The 15,660-nt window shown below is 47.3% G+C and overlaps 1 protein-coding gene across 2 annotated transcripts in view; it reads left to right on the plus strand.

Annotated features, from left to right (window-relative positions):
- The window catches only part of ITGB5 (integrin subunit beta 5), a 62,001-nt gene extending 46,864 nt beyond the window's left edge, over nucleotides 1-15,137 (plus strand). The window contains exons 11-15 of one of the 2 annotated variants that reach the window (XM_005505125.4): nucleotides 7,807-8,029; nucleotides 8,692-8,795; nucleotides 12,482-12,598; nucleotides 13,773-13,939; nucleotides 14,549-15,137. In XM_005505125.4, the coding sequence (XP_005505182.3) occupies nucleotides 7,807-8,029; nucleotides 8,692-8,795; nucleotides 12,482-12,598; nucleotides 13,773-13,939; nucleotides 14,549-14,644 (707 nt within the window). In that variant the 3' untranslated portion in view covers nucleotides 14,645-15,137. The remainder of the gene's footprint in view (nucleotides 1-7,806; nucleotides 8,030-8,691; nucleotides 8,796-12,481; nucleotides 12,599-13,772; nucleotides 13,940-14,548) is intronic. The other variant, XM_065070500.1, reaches the window with a different exon arrangement.
- Nucleotides 15,138-15,660: the final 523 nt, after the last annotated feature.

A 15,660-nucleotide genomic window follows, 5' to 3' on the forward strand; every position in this document is an offset into this window, starting at 1 on the left:
GCTGCTGTTCCTGCTTCTTTTCACTGGGATTTCTCCTTGTCTTTGAGCAGACCTTTTGCAAGCATTAATGCATGTTAATGAGGCATTAAATGCCAGGGCAGAATTGAAGAATAAAGAAGTGACGTCTTGGACATCTTTACGGGAGCCAGAGCTCTGTCTGTGGGTGTCTGCTCTTAAAGCAGCATGGCGTATTGGTTGCAACCAGGGGTGTCATCTGATGGTGCTGGATGTACCCAAGCTCCCTGTCCTGCTGCACCTAAATGCTCTGCCTTCACAGCCAGCATCCCAATGAGTTTGGGGTTTGGTCCTTCTGATTATAGTAATTGGCAGAAATAAACATTTGGAAATGAACGCTGTATTTGGGATGTAGAGGCACATGAAAGCCTCAGACCAGCAGGTGAGTGAAATTCTGGGTCTCAGGATTTCTTTTTGACATACACTGACAACCCATGAATTTTGCTCAGTTTGGTTTAAAAAACTGAATTTAAACAATTGACCTGAAAGGGAAGTGCAACACAGGCTGTAGGTTTGGTTTTTCTCTTCTATTTTGTCTTATTTTGAATGATATTCTGACTTCTTCCAGCTTCTTTGGGAAGGGAGAGATCTGTTCCAAAACCATGGACCTTTGGTGAACTTGCACCAGATTATGTGTTTGCATCCAAACACAGAACTGGGCCAGGCTCCCAGGGCACTGGATTTTGCAGAGGAAAGATCCCTCTGCGCTCCAGAGCCCACTCCTCTTAACGAGGTCCAGCTGAAAGGACATTCAGCCCATTTGGGCTTCAGCAGAGTGGAAATTATCCTGCTTTTCATTTGAAGGATGAGCCTGAACCATAGAATTTGGCCCTGGAGCGCAGACATTTGGCATTGTGCAGCTTTGTTTTGGAGCCAAGTTTTATTTTAAGAACAAATCTGGAAGTTTTTTGGTGGTAGAATGTAGTAGGAGCCTGCTTGGGCACCAGAGGAGGGAGATGAAACTCATCCTTCCTGGAGGCACCATGTATAGGTGGGAGGGTTGTATTTCACCTAATGGATGGTCACCATATGTCCCCTCATCTTTTTAAGTCTTCCAGAGCCTTCATGGTGACAAAAACTGAAGGCTAGATGTAGAGTTGTATAAGTAGACTCGGGCTAAGAGATGGACCAAGAAGTATATAAGTGGGGGAGAAGCTCGTGGTTCTGGACCCATGGACATTGGTGGTATCTGGGCAGTGTTGGGAGAGCCAAGTGGAAACTTCTCTTCGTCAAGCAATTTTCTTTGTCAGGCTTTTTGGGGAGACAGGAAACAAATGTAGGGAGCTGCACTGAGGGGGTTTTTGAGTAGGTCTCAGGAAGAGCTGGCTGGAGAGAGGAGCGCTGTAGTGGGAGAGGCACTGGGGCGTCCCATGGGAGACCAAATAAACACCTACGTGTGAATGGATGGAGATCGATGGAAAAGAACAGTGTCACAGAGCCCTTTTTGAGTTAGAGGATTGCAAGGAAATACAGCAGAGGGAAAACCAGAGGATTCCAACCCTCAACGACACTTTCCTCTCTGGCTTAAGGAATAATAAGAATTATTAGCAGTTTTGGCAGTGTGTTCCACATCAGGTGCTTATGGGATGATGAAGCCAAGAATGAGCATGTGCCCAGTTTGGTAGGATGGTATTTGGACCAATAACTCGAAGGGAACCATCACACCCATCCCAATTGCCCCCTTTCAGGATGAAGTGCTGTGTCTCTGGGGGGGTCTGGCAGCCGCCCTCACCCCGTATCACGCCCTGCATCAGTAGCAGAGTCGGCAGCAGGACCTAAAAGCTCTAATTCCCAACTCTGGGTCTCCATCCAAAAGGCCACGTGTGGCAGGCTCAGCTCAGGCACTAACGTAAGCAAAAGCTGAGAGATTTGTGGAGTGCTGAGCTTAATTTTAAAAAAAAAGAAAAGGAAGGCTTTATTTTAAGAAATGCAGCTTTAGATCTCCTTCAGGAAATGACTCCTCGCTACCCATTTTGGCTTTCTGGTGGATCATCAACCATATCTTGTGATTGTATTTCAGCTCCCCTTCTGTAGCAAAGAGATGGAAAATGAGGAAAGTCTGGCCAGAGCTGCTGCAGGAAATCCGCCTGCCCCTGAGTGCTTTCAGCTGCCTTCATGAGACAGCAGTTTCCAAAGCCCTGTTTTCCCTGCCCAGTTCTCATTTAACCCAGAAGTTTCCAAGTGAGTGAGAAATTTGGAGGCTGAGGTTTGTTGTTTTTTTTTTCGTAACGGCAGTGCTGTGACATGGGGGATGCTGGTAGCAACGTGGAGCTGGTGATGGGTCTGGTGGTACCCAAGGCTGAATTAGCAGCTCAAGCATGTATTTATTCCTTGGCCTTTGCCTTCATTAATTAGTCTTCATCTCTGATGCCATTTTTGATGATTGGTGAGCTCAACCAGTGCTAGGATTGAAATAAAGGCTTATTTAAAGCCTTGTTGATTCTTGGCCAAACCTGCATGCTTCAAGACATAAATATGTATTGAAATGAATGCAATGGGAAGATGTGCAGATGCATGGTGCATGGTATCATTAACATACAAAAAAGCACTATTTACTTATCACTAGCCTCTTAGTGTATCCGAACTTGTGTTTTAGTGTTGTCAGAGTGCTAAATAATTTGGAAATAACCCATTTCTAGTTGGTTTCTTGGCTAAACTGTTCTGGCTAGATAGTCTGTTTAATGCTTGTTGCCTGCCTAAATTAACTTTTGGGGTTCTTCCATGACATGAATGCAATGGGAAGATGCACAGATCTGTAGTGTCTGGTATAAGTAATGTACAAAAATGCACTATTTACTTAGTACTAGCCTCTTAGTGTTTGTTTTGTTGCTTTGGTATTGCACTGTGGATAAATAAGCATGGGTGAGCTCTCTTCTGGTGTGAATGGAGGCAGTTGATGGATGCATTTTAGAAACTCTGGACCCTCGATGTCTAGCTGTCTTAGTTTATATAGTAATAGTAACTTTCCCAAGGAACTTGTTATGCTCTGTAGGCTCCAGGAGCTGAGGATGCTCTTGCCAGCTTGCTGCCCTTGTTTTCCCTGCCAGACCGGTGTGACCTGGGAAGCGGATCCTAAGCCCATCCTCAGCATTTGAAATTCCCTGAGCTCTCCCTGATTTCCTACCAGTGCCAACCATGTGGCTGTAAACCTGAGCTGTGCCACGGGCTGGCTGCCTCGCCTGGCCTGGCCTCTTCATGTGCAGTGCCGGCTGCTTGGAGTCATGGAAAGGGATTAGTGAGGAAGTGGATGATTTATTTGCCTAAGCAGCCACTGTGTCTTACCATAGCCCTTTCCCAAATGGAAAGGTCTGTGTTTTCCAAGTGTTCAAAGCCTCTTCCACTGCCCTTCCTCCTCCCACTCAAAATGTGCTGTTACCGGAGCCTCTCCTGCAGACTTTGGGTGCTTTCGCTGGGAGATTGGCTGGTCTTATACAGCAATGATACTCAAGCAGTGCCCCATGTTGGCAGGGTTTGATTTTTTTCTTCTCTCATAAGCAGATGGTTTTGGTGCCTTTCCCCCTCAGGAGTACAAACAACATTCGGCTTCTGTATCGGGGCTCTCCGAGTGACGAGCACAGTGGCCAGGGCTCCTTAAAGGGATGGATGGCATCAGGGAATCTGGAAATTTCTTACCATATTCTTAACTGGTTTTCTTGTGGTGTTTTTGTGGGGTTTTTTCAAACTAGTTGTTAAAGTAACCAAAAATGACAAAAGCACAGAGGATTTTGAAGGTCCCGACCCAAAGCCTGGATGTGAGCATGAAGGCACAAAAGTAAGTTGGCTTGATTTAACGGGAACAAAACGCAGCATGACTTTTCCCCTCCTCAGTGCTCAGAAACCAAAAAATGGCTTAAAAATTATGAGGATTATTTTTTCTTGTCTAGTAGGCACATCAATTTAATATTCCAGAAGGTGGGGAAAACAAGGAGTGTTGGAGTGGTTTGTTTTCAAACCCTTTCTCCCCCTTTGTAACAGCTGGGATAATTTTTTTTTTATTTCTCTCAAAAGAAAGCTGGTATTTTGTGGTCTGCAGAAGTGGGGGCCTTTGGGAAAAAACACTTTCTGTAAAAGACCTAGTGACAGAGCTTTTAGCACATTGAGTTTCAAACCTCTTTGTGCAGCAGTGGTCAGTGCAATTCCTAAAAGGCAAGCTCTGGTATCGCAGAGGGCAGACAGGCTGCCCCACCGAGTGCTCAGCCACCGAGGGGGCTGAAATCAGGGTCAGAGGCTGGAAGTTTCTGCCAGGAGCTGCTACCCCAATTCCTGCTTGCTGGCAACAAGGGCAGTGCTGGGGCAAAGCCTGGCAGGCTGCAGAGGAGCGGCCGGCTGGGGACTGCAGCTGTGGTGCACAGTGCTGGCAATCGCACTGCCAGGATGGGCTTTCACGGCACCGGGGCGAGGGCAGAGGGGATTTGCTCTGCGGCTGTCATCCCAAAGGGGAGAGGCAGAGGCGGATGGGGTGAAACAAGGACAGCTGGATGTCTTGCCAAAAGCTGCCTGAGTGACAGCGAGAAGTGCAGCGCAGCCGGGGCATGGCAGTGGGATGGGGAATGTGTTTTGGAGTAGGGAGAGAGATGGAGGGACCAGCTGGGCTGCAGGTCTCCATTCACCTTGGTGGCTTCCTGGGGAAGAGGCTGCCTTCAAGCAGTAGTTCCTCCCACCCTGCCAGAGCCCAGACTAGTGCAAACTTAGTCTAAAGACTGCTTTATCCCCTCAGAATCATTGCTTTCCTCTGCTTGCACCCTCCCTGCATGTTTCTGCAGCCTCCCTGACATGTGTTTTGTGTTAGCCCCCACAATGATCGAGAGCTGGCTGGAAAGTATGTTATCAAATTCAGAGGGGGCATTTCATTTCCCAATTAGATCTGGATCTTTTAAACATTTAAGCTCATCTCATTTCAAGGATGGGAACAGAAGAAAACATCTCTTGTTATGTTTGGAGAACATAATTAATGTCTTTTGGCTTCACAAGCCAGCTTTAACAGAAAACATGCAAACTCAAAGAGTTCAAGAGGGTTAAAAACCAGGGTAATGTCCTGCACCAGGAGATTTCTGCTGGTGGCTGGTGCAGAGGTGGCTTGAAACACATCCTCCTCGAGGATGCGTTTTCATCTCGGAAATGAAATGGAGAAGTGAAACTATCATCGTCAGCATAGGGGTGGAAGGCTTCCCGCAGGCATCATATTACCACAGCAACTGCTTAACCACATCTGCACTGCGTATGACTGTAATGGTTTTACACTAAAGGGGAGTAGATTCAGATTAGAGACAAGGAAGAAGTTTTTTACTATTGAGAGTGGTGACACTGGCAGAGATTGCCCAGGGAAGTGGTAGATGCCCCATCCCTAGTGCCAACCCAGGCCAGGCTGGATGGGGCTCTGAGCAACCTGATCTAGTTGAAGATGTCCCTGCTTATGGCAGGGGGTTGGACTGAATGAACTTTGAAGGTCCCTTCCAACCCAAACTGTTCTATAATTCTATGATTTTTGCGTTGAAATATGAGTACCAGGTATCACCCTGCATGCTACAAGCCTCAGCTCTGTGTCACTGTCACCAAAAAACACACTGAGAAAATAAAAATATCCCAGTCACCCACCCATGTTTCTCCAGTCTTCAGGCTGTGTGGGAGATGGATAGAGAACACTAGAAGTGGAGCTCATGGTGGTTTGCAGGAGTGGTCACTCTTGATGCAGGCAGTGGAGATTGTAACATCTTTGCTGTTAAAGGTCAACATGGAAATTCCCACTCTTGGCACATTCCCCATGATGAGCTTCAGCCAGTGACTTGCACATTGAGCCAGTGTAGCTGAGGCAGAAAACACATTTCAACATGTTTTTAAATTTCAAGCTCACACCCCACACTTAGTCACCCTCATATAGAAGGGCTTTTTCTTCTTCCCCATCAATAAACTCAACCTTTTTCTTTCTTTTTTTTTTTTTTTTTTTTTTTAGGATGCTGGGTTTAAGATTTTTCCAATCACAATGGTTTAATAGGATGTATTTTTTTGGAAATAGCTGTTTCCCTTTCCCGGGGCAGTTGTTCCGGGCTCCATCCCCAGCCTGCCAGGGGCTGGAAGGGACATGCTGGCCTGGTGCTGTTGGCTTTAAAAACTCTACCATTTAATGAGCAATAACACTTGCAGAGAGAGATTCTCAATGGATTTGCATCATGTGCTTGTCTCTGTGGTGTCCAAGAGGGACCAAGCTCAGGCTGGTGGTACAGTGGCTCTGCTGCTCTGCCCAGGGGTGGTTCCCACCCAGGTTGGGGCCATGGGTGGTGTGAATGCAATTGGCTTGCTTCTCTTAGCCCTCACAGCTCAAATTCAAGCATGAGCACATTTACTAAATGCCATATACACAGATTCCCAAAGCCAGCTTCCTTGAATTCCTTGAAAACTATGATTTATAGCTCATTTGTACACATGCGTTGCCACGGAGGCACCAAACTTGCTGTGTGCGAGAGCTGTATTGCCTGAATTAATTGTGAATAAAAGCCAGCCACCCTCTTTGGTTTGCTTGTGAAGCAGAGGGGACGGGGGTCCTTGCTCTACAGCTGTGCAGCAGTGGTGGTGGGCGTAGCTGTGTCCATGGGATCGAAACTGGAGCTTTGTAGGGAAGGAGCAAACCGAACCTACCTGTAGGGATGTGTCTGGAGAAAAGGCAAGGCTGTCGTTGTGAAGGCAAACAGAGCAAGGGATTTTTACTCTCCATCAGATGCAGGCAGGGAAGGAGGTCACTTCTGGAGATCTTGTAAACATAACGTTCTCTGTCTTGTAATGTTTGAGTTTGCAGGCTGTATCCAAAGCAAACGGTGGGAGTGCAAAAGAGGCTGTAGGAGGGCAACTGGGACATATGAAATGCCTAGTAAAACAGAAGGTACTCCCATGACTTCTGGCAAGGGATATATAACTTGGCAATCCACAGCCTGTCTGGTAATTTTGGAGTGATGGGAGAGACAGGGAGATCAGCGGTTTTTGTGCTGATGAAAGGAGTGTGTATATAATTTATCTTGTCTGAGGTGCTTGAGGCTGTTTCCAGTGGGAAAGCTGAGCTGTAATTAGGTTGCTGATGATCCTTGTATATAAACAATTCAGCTCTATAAACTATGCTTTCAAAGGCATCCCTTCTCCTAGGGACTGACCAAGGAAGAATTTGAGCAGTATTTCTAGTGGGCTGACGGGTGTCTTTCTGAAACTAGATGCCTGGCAGCCAGCCACTCCACTTACTGGCCCTGAAAGCCTTGAAGCCCATTGATTTTTCTCAACCCATCTCTAAACCCCCTAACTGCAAGGGGATGCTTCGGGAGAGAAGTGACCTTACTGGATGGATTCCTTCATCCATGTCTGCTGTGAGCTGCCCTGGGCTACATCCTGAGGGAGGCTCAGCTGGTCCCAGCAACCTTCATGGTCCTGATTGGGACACAGAGGTCTTGTTTGGATGCAGGATACAGTGCTTGTTGATTTAATTGTTTTTAATGTGTTTTAAGGTTTTTAAGGTAGCTGCCCTGTTCTTCTCCATGGTCACCATTAGTGCTTGAACCTCCCAAGGGCAGTGTGTGCCCCTGTCCTGTTCACCTGGTCCCACTTAGGAAGGGTGAGGTGTCCATTTGTCTTGAGTGATGGTAAAGGGAAGATGAAGAAGCTGCAAGTAGGTATTTTTTGCTGCTAAATACAGATAATAATTTGATATCTAGGTGTTTCCTACTGCCATCTGTTTGTCCCTCTGCCAAGTGAAGTCTCTCTGGCAGCTTTTCCTGCTGGGCTGCTGATGTGTCACCCTGCTCTCACCTTCAGGCCATGGAGAGTGTCACTGCGGGGAGTGCAAGTGCCATGCCGGCTACATCGGGGACAACTGCAACTGTTCCACTGAGACGGACAGCTGTGTTTCCAGTGATGGGCAGATGTGCAGCGGCAGGGGCACCTGTGTCTGTGGGAAGTGTCAGTGCACCGAGCCAGGGGCTTTTGGAGAGACGTGTGAGAAATGTCCCACCTGCCCAGGCGTCTGTAGCACTAAAAGGTACCCACAGAGGCATTCAGGAGGGATTTCTCCCTGGTGGGAAGGGCAGCTCTTTGGTTTCTGGGAGGTTTTTCAGCTAAGGAATTACTCCTTCTTTGTTAAACAGGGGTGATTAGCCCCAGGCAAGCCTGCAGCTACTCAGAGCCCATGCTAAGCACCCCAGGAGTATCCCAGGTAGAAGCAACAATTGTTGCTGCCCAGGTCCTCAGGGAAGTTATGTCCCTGTTCATTTCCAGTGCTGTCCTGCTCTGCGGGAGAGACTGGCAACCCCAGTTTTGCTGCACTCTGAGCTGCACATGTCCGGGCTCAAAGAGCTGTGAGCTGTAGAGGAGGGGAGGATGGGGACGACTGTCTGCCTTGCAGTGATGGAGGTGCCTTGGACATCAGCCTCAGTCTGGCACAGAGCAGCAAAGCTATCTGCCTTGGGCTCAGGCAGGATGAATTTTGCAGTAGCTGATGGGCAAACAGTCCCCATCCACCCTCAGAATAAATCCCTCCTTGAGATGGAGATGCATGGCCCTGAAGTTTCTCTTTTCTTCTGCTGTAGATGTGCACCCTCTGAGCCAACAACCAGGGAGTCCTTTTTTGAGGGAGGCATCTCTATATTCATATACGGTTTCTGATGGGTGCTTTATTCTTCCCATTCGTGTGTCTTTCTGCAGGGACTGCATTGAATGCAAGCTGTTTAACTCAGGAAGACTGGCTGATAACCAAACCTGCCAAAAGCACTGCAAGGATGAGATCATCACCACAGTGGATGTTCTTGGTAAGTAGGCAGCAGCAGAACTGCAGATGATGAGATGATGGGAGCCAATGACTGTGGTGTTGAACTACTCTTAAACCCAACCATAGAATCATAGAATGATTTCAGTTTGAAAAGACCCTCAGGATCATCAAGTCCAACCATAACCTAACTCTAGCACTAAACCATGTCCCTAATAACCTTGTCTAAACGCCTTTTAAACACCTCCAGGGATGGTGACTCCACCACTGTCCTGGGCAGCCTGTTCCAGTGCCTGACAACCTCTTCTGTGAAAAATTTTTTCCTTATATCCAATCTAAACCTCCCCTGGCACAACTTGAGACCATTTCCTCTTGTCCTATCACTTACATATTTGTAAAGAAAGCCTCAGAGAAAACCTAGTATTTATAAATGTATGTCTGTATGTAGTATGTATATGTGCATATGGGGTATGTGTGACCCTCTATCTGGGCTGTAATATATAATGAAATAAAAAAGCCTTTGATTTTAAATAATATCTTAAAATCAAGATTTGTGAGGACCACTACTGCCAGTGCAAGGAGCAAAGAGGGTAGGATGAGGTCAGTTGAGCCATGAGAGAGTGCAAAAGGACAAAGTATCACACAAAAAAAGGCATTCTCTAATGTTCTGAGAATTTATATTGGATGAAGTGAGCTTGTAAGAGAGAGCAAAGCTGTTTTGGGCAAGATGAGTTCTGCTTTTATGGAATGGACTGGTCATCTCCTCCCCTTTATCACTCAGCAGATGACTTTCTCTTCCTTCTTTTCAAGCTCCTTTTTGGGAGTCACTAGTTGCTATTTGGGGGAATAGAGGGGACCCAAACTGTGACAGATTTAATCACAGTCCTGACCCCAGCCTTAGCAATACCCCTTAGAGGGAGGGATGGAGATCACACAGAGATAAGTAACTGTCCACATCTGACATTTCCTCCTCTTCCCATAGTTTATAGAGGTAGAAGTGCTCTACCTGGCTTGTCCTTTCTCTCCCCTTCTCCTCAGCTGCCTGCAGGCAATGTTTTTCCCATTGACTCTTCTCACATCCAGTGCCTAGCTTTTAAATTATGACCAGCGGGGTTTCTTGCTCTTGTTCCCTCCATCCTCCCTGCAGCTTAGTGGGGTGTGCACCTGAACCAGCACACTGCAAGAGATTGCAAGGCACTTGCAAACCACTCAAAGCTCCTTCCTGATGCCTGGTCAGCCTGTGTTTCTTGGAAGCCAGAAAACACTAGGGGTTAAAGCTCAGCGCTCCTGCCTGGGTGTTGCACCATGCCAAAGCCAGCTTTTGTGCTGACTGCACCCTGGGAGGTGAGGCTGGGCTGTGGTTTGCCAACCCCCTGCATGGCTTTGAGAGAAAAACACAGTCAAATTTCTGTTTAAAGACATTTTGGGGAATTACCCTTATTCCTCTGTTCAACTATGGCAGTCAGATTGTGGGTGGTTCTGCACGCTTGGTAGGTCTGCGCACTCTGCAGCTTGGAGATCTGGGCTGCTGGGGAAAGAGGTAAAGCAAAATATTCCTAGAGAAAGTGCTTGTGGACTATGACTTCTTTACAGGCATACTCAGCCAAATCCTTGTGTTCAAGTGGTTTTGTGTTATGTAGCACATGTCAAAAGTCCCTGCTGAGAGGTGAACACTGATATTTGTCACAGAAGACACAGGTCTGCATTGTTCTGGCAGTGGAGGATGGGACCTTCTTAAATATCAAATTCCAATGAACACACATGCCTTTTGGCTCCGGGTGTGAAGCAGCCAGTGCTTCAAAGGTTAGCAGAGCAGGGGCATTTATCATTGGACTGATGAACTACAACGATGCCTTTTGGGAGGTTTATATGACTTGTATTGGATTCTGCAGGATCACCTACACTTCTGTAACATTACATTTCCATACTGATGGTTCCAGAAAGAAGCTTTCAACGTGAGAGGAGTGTGACAGGTCCAGTGCTGAGGTGAACCTGCCAACAGCACACATCAGTGGACCTGAAAGCTCCATGGGGCCATCACATGTCTGTCTGTGGATGTGTGATCTCTGAAACCTAGTGAAGACCAACAGAGATCATCACTATCAAGACTTCAATCACAACCTCTTTTAGCAGAATAATGGTGCAAATATGGAATTGGAAGCAACTGGGCCTGGAGGAACTGGGATTTGCTGCTCAAGTCAGAAGGGCATTAGTCAAGAAACGTGAAAGTTTTATCTATATTTATCTAATTAGTACTTTGCTTTGTAACAATCAGCATTTCTCCAGTCCTACCTTTGATAACACTGTGTAGGTAGAGCAGGTTCTCCTGTCCTGAGGGTAGGAACAGCTGAGGTTTGTCCACACCAGAAGCCCCACCAGGACTCACCAGAGGGACAGCTGCATCTAGGCTCAGAGCTGTTGAAATGGAGGGAATCAATCTTTCAGCTGAAAGCAGGTCAAAGGCATTGGAAGGGAAGACAAACAGACAGGAGAGAGATAAAGGGCTGGAGTAGTAGTCCTCATTAATGTGATCGTTTTTCAGTGTGACAGACGGGCACAGATATGAGTGAGGAGAGGGAGTGCAGGAAGCATTTTCCAGGTGCCTAAGCCAAGGCCATGTCTTTGCCAACCAGTAACACTGGGTGACCAAAGCCTTTCCCATCCCTTGACTCTCTCAGTCCGTACATCCCTACAGAGATGTGCTCCTGCAGAGCTGCCTGACATGGTTGGAGATGTTGCCCCATCTTCTTCACTGTCCCTGCAGTGGGGACACCCCACAAGCTGTGGCCATGCAGGGTGATGGCTCTGCTGATATCCCCCCTGCAGCTAGAGTTGCAAACCTCAGGTAATGGCTTTGCCAAAACTTTGTAATGGCTTTTGTGAAGCAGCATTCCTCAGGAAGCGTCTTATAGCAATCAGAGCAGCTACAGGCTCTGCCTGGTGCTGTGATATATTAAACAGGCAACCAAACTGTGTCCATATGGCCATGGGAATCAAGTAGTCACATATCTTGCTTGACCCCCATCTCTGCATCCTCTCTTCCAGCCAGCTCCTCCTTTCCCCCTCCCTCTATCCTCTCCTCCCCATTTTCCTTCTATCTCACCTTTTAAAAACAAACTTCTCAACAGTTTCCAGAGCTGGAGCCGTTCAGCACAGCTGGAGCTTGAGCTGGCCATGGGCTGCTGCTGCTGATGGCCCTGGTTGTGTCCTTGCAGGCTGAATCTCTGCCCCTCACTTTCTCTTCAGCTTTCACCCTTCAAGAAATTTAGCAAATTAAAAAGAAAATGGCATTTATTGCCAAAGCCGACTTGAGTGAAGGAAGGGCATGTGTGTGTGTGCGAGTTGTGTTATGTTTGACATGTAACATTTGCTGAGTGCCACATTTTCTCATGCAGTAAGTCTGGATGCTGCTCAGTTACAATTTGCATGAATTGTGATCAATCTGTGCTGCTTTCCAGGCTTGCTCCCTGTTCCTCTGCTCCCGTGGCAAGCCCTGCTGAGCTTGCAGAGGAGAATTGTGCTAATTCCTAATATTAAACCTGACAACTAAGCCAGCCAAGTGCCATATTGCAACTTTAGACATATCCTGTTAAAAAGGGGGACTAGGTCAAAATCAGGGGAACCCACACCATCAGAAGTTGTTAGGGAGGAAGTAGCTTAAAAAGAAGAGGGTGTTGGATGCATTTGTGTAAGGATACAAAAGTTCTGCAACTCTGCATCTTGTTCCAGAAACAGATGACCCAAACGCAATCCTCTGTGCCTACCCGGTGAACAACTGCGTCATGAAGTTCACCTACTCGGAGCTTGCCAGTGGGAAATCCAACCTCACCGTCCTCAAAGAGCCAGGTTAGCCCTCCTTTGGGTTTCCTTTTGATAGCACAGGTGCCTTGCGGGAGCTGATAGGCTGCTGGGAAGCCTGGCGGGCTGCCAAAAGGCTGATTTCGCTGCCTGCACAAAGGCACCCATGAGCAGGTGAACTGGGATGATTTAAAAAGATAAAGTGTTTTACAGTGCTGAAACCCATCTCCAAATACTCGTAACTCAGTAAAATAGTGAAACGCGTACCTGAGCTGCCAGCATTGCTAGCAAGCAGCTGAAGGGCTTTTTGGCAGCTTGGGATGCTGAAATTAAACCCAGCCTATTTACATAGCAAAAAGCATGCCATTTACTGGTTTGGAGATATAGCCATTGAGAGAAAAGTAAAACAGAAGGGGAGATATGGTCCTGCTGCTGGTTAAGTCGGGATGTTAGGAAAGCCCCAGAGCACCTATGGATTTCTGCATTTCCGAAGAGCTCGCTCTGGGCTGAGCAGCACAAGGGCTGTGTGTCCCTGCTTCCCTCCTAGGGCTGCTGCAGACAGCTGTGCTTCCCGGAGTTATTTTAATCACATGCCATGCAGTTTCTCAAAGAAAACCCCACGTGGTCCTGCAGGATGAGCTGGCGAGCACCCAGCAGTAGCTTCTCGTGGTCTGCTCTGGTCCTCTGAGGCACAGGCCAGTATGGGAAAGACTGAGGGACTGCACATTTCATTTTATTTGTGCAGCAGCTTCTACTTAATTGAAAGAGCAGTTGATTAGCTGACAGTTAATGTACTTATGTAAAGTGCCTAGTGATCACCTGCGTCCATGTGGGCCAGAAGCTGATCTGGCTTTTGCCACAGGCACCTTAACCCTCTGTATCCCACATGGTCAGCCAGCATTAAAACCAGGCATCACTCTTGGACAGTGGCACTGCGGCACAGCTTGACCCTCAAAGTGTGATGATGCATCCTGGCCCCAAGTGATGTCTATGGGGCCTGTTCCTTTGACCTGTCTCTAGTCAGCAATTTATTTAATTTTTAAAAATCCTTTTGGATTCAGAGAGGACTGTTGCTTTTCTTTTTTTTTTTAATTTAGTCACTGCTGCTAGCACTGCCCTGAGGTCACCTGCTCAGTGGCTGTGGTCCAGGTCATTATATCCCAGTATCCTGATCGGGACACACTTACACCAGAACTAATTACCTTCTCCTCCTTGTTACCAGCATGCAGCTCAGCCCCCAGCGCCGTGACCATCGTGCTGGCGGTGATCGGCAGTGTGGTGCTGATCGGCATCATCCTGCTGGGGCTCTGGAAGCTGCTCGTCACCATCCATGACAGGCGGGAGTTCGACCGATTCCAGAGTGAACGTTCCCGGGCCAGATATGAAATGGTGAGCCCCGGGCTGGGGTGCAGCTGGAATATGGGCAGGGGCTTTACTGCTTTTGGAGATGAACGCACATTTCAGTCAAAACCTCTCCTATGAGGACAGGCTAAGAAAGTTGGAGTTGTTCAGGCTGGAGAAGAGAAGGCTCTGGGGAGACCTTATTGTGTCTTTCGATACTTAAAAGGGACCTATAAGAAGGATGGGGACAGACCTTTTAGCAAGGCATGTTACAACAGGACAAGGGGTAATGGTTTTAAACTGAAGGAGAAGAGATTCAGGCTGGACATGAGGAAGAAATTTTTTTACACTGAGGGTGGTGAAACACTGGCCCAGATTGTCCAGAGAGGTGGTTGATGCTCCATTCCTGGAGACATTCAAGGCCAGGCTGGACGGGGCTCTGAGCAACCTGATCTGAGTGAAGATGTTACTGCTTGTTGCAAGGGGTTGGACTAGATGAGCTTTGAAGGTCTTTTCCAACCCAAACTGTTCTATGATTCTAAAGCATTGCTATCACCCAATTACTTGTCACAGGAAGGGGGAAATAATACACATTTTTGCCATGACATGGGTTTTGTTACTCACCTTTGTTCTTTTTGTCTTCTCGTTTCTTCGAAGGCATCTAATCCTCTCTACCGAAAGCCTATTTCCACGCATAACGTAGAGTTCACATTCAACAAGCTCAACAAGTCTTACAACGGTACAGTTGACTGATGGGGTCTTGGCGCCTGGGACTGCTGTGGACAATTGCTTGACTGTATGTGCTGCTTCCCCACTTGAAGACGGGATCCTCTTCAGGGGGGAGAATCCCTCACGACAGGACTGGTCGATGACCAAAGCCTGTTATTTGCACAGTAAGGAGAAAAGTCTGGTTTGTTCTGGAGGCATGGACACGAAGGCAGGCTCCCCGCCTCTGCCAATGGACACCAAGCCTTTTGTGACTCCATACACCAGCTTTCTGGATGTATTAAACCTGCCAGCTAAGTCAACTCAGTGCCATATTGCAGCTTTAGACATATCCCATTAGAAAGGGGGCCTAGGTCAAAAATCAGGGGAACCCACACCATCAAAAGTTGTTAGGGGGGAATTAGCTTAAAAAAAAAAAAGAGGGTGTTGGAAGCATTTGTGTAAGAAATTAGGTACAAGAGTTCTGCAGTCTTTAGGATTTTTTTTATATAAAAAAAATAAAACTATTGTGCATATATGATGCTGAGAGTAAATTGTTTCCTTGCTGAGCTCCCCCACCAACAGACTAAACAGGGTCTTGTGCTTGCAAGCACAAGTGGTGCTGCCTGATTGATTTATTAATAGAGCCTTATCGGTAAAAGCATGGCTATAAAAATAGGAGCTGGAGCCGCAATGACTGCTGCAGAAGGTATGTTGATTTAATACCCTAGTGTTGACCCAGGGTGGGGGGTGCCACAAGGAGCTCTTGCTCTGTGCCAGCAGTGTTAAACAGGCCAAGGGAAATGGGAGTTTAGGCTGAGGAAACTAAATTAAACACCTTTTTCTTGGGGTGTGCAGGTAGGTATCTGGCATGAATGCCTGCAGGAGGGCAGCTGGGAGCACACAGCAGCTCACCCAAACATCTGATGTTTTACCAGAGGACAAGAGCTGCGGGGTGCAGTGGACACCAGCTAGAAAAGAAGGGGAGCCCTGAGCTTTTGGCTGGGAAGAGGGCTGGATAAAACTCAGTGTTGTTGCTTCACAGCATACATTTTGCTTTGGTT

The sequence above is a fragment of the Columba livia genome, chromosome 7 (genome assembly GCF_036013475.1).
Source record: "Columba livia isolate bColLiv1 breed racing homer chromosome 7, bColLiv1.pat.W.v2, whole genome shotgun sequence".
Taxonomy (NCBI): Eukaryota; Metazoa; Chordata; class Aves; order Columbiformes; family Columbidae; genus Columba; species Columba livia.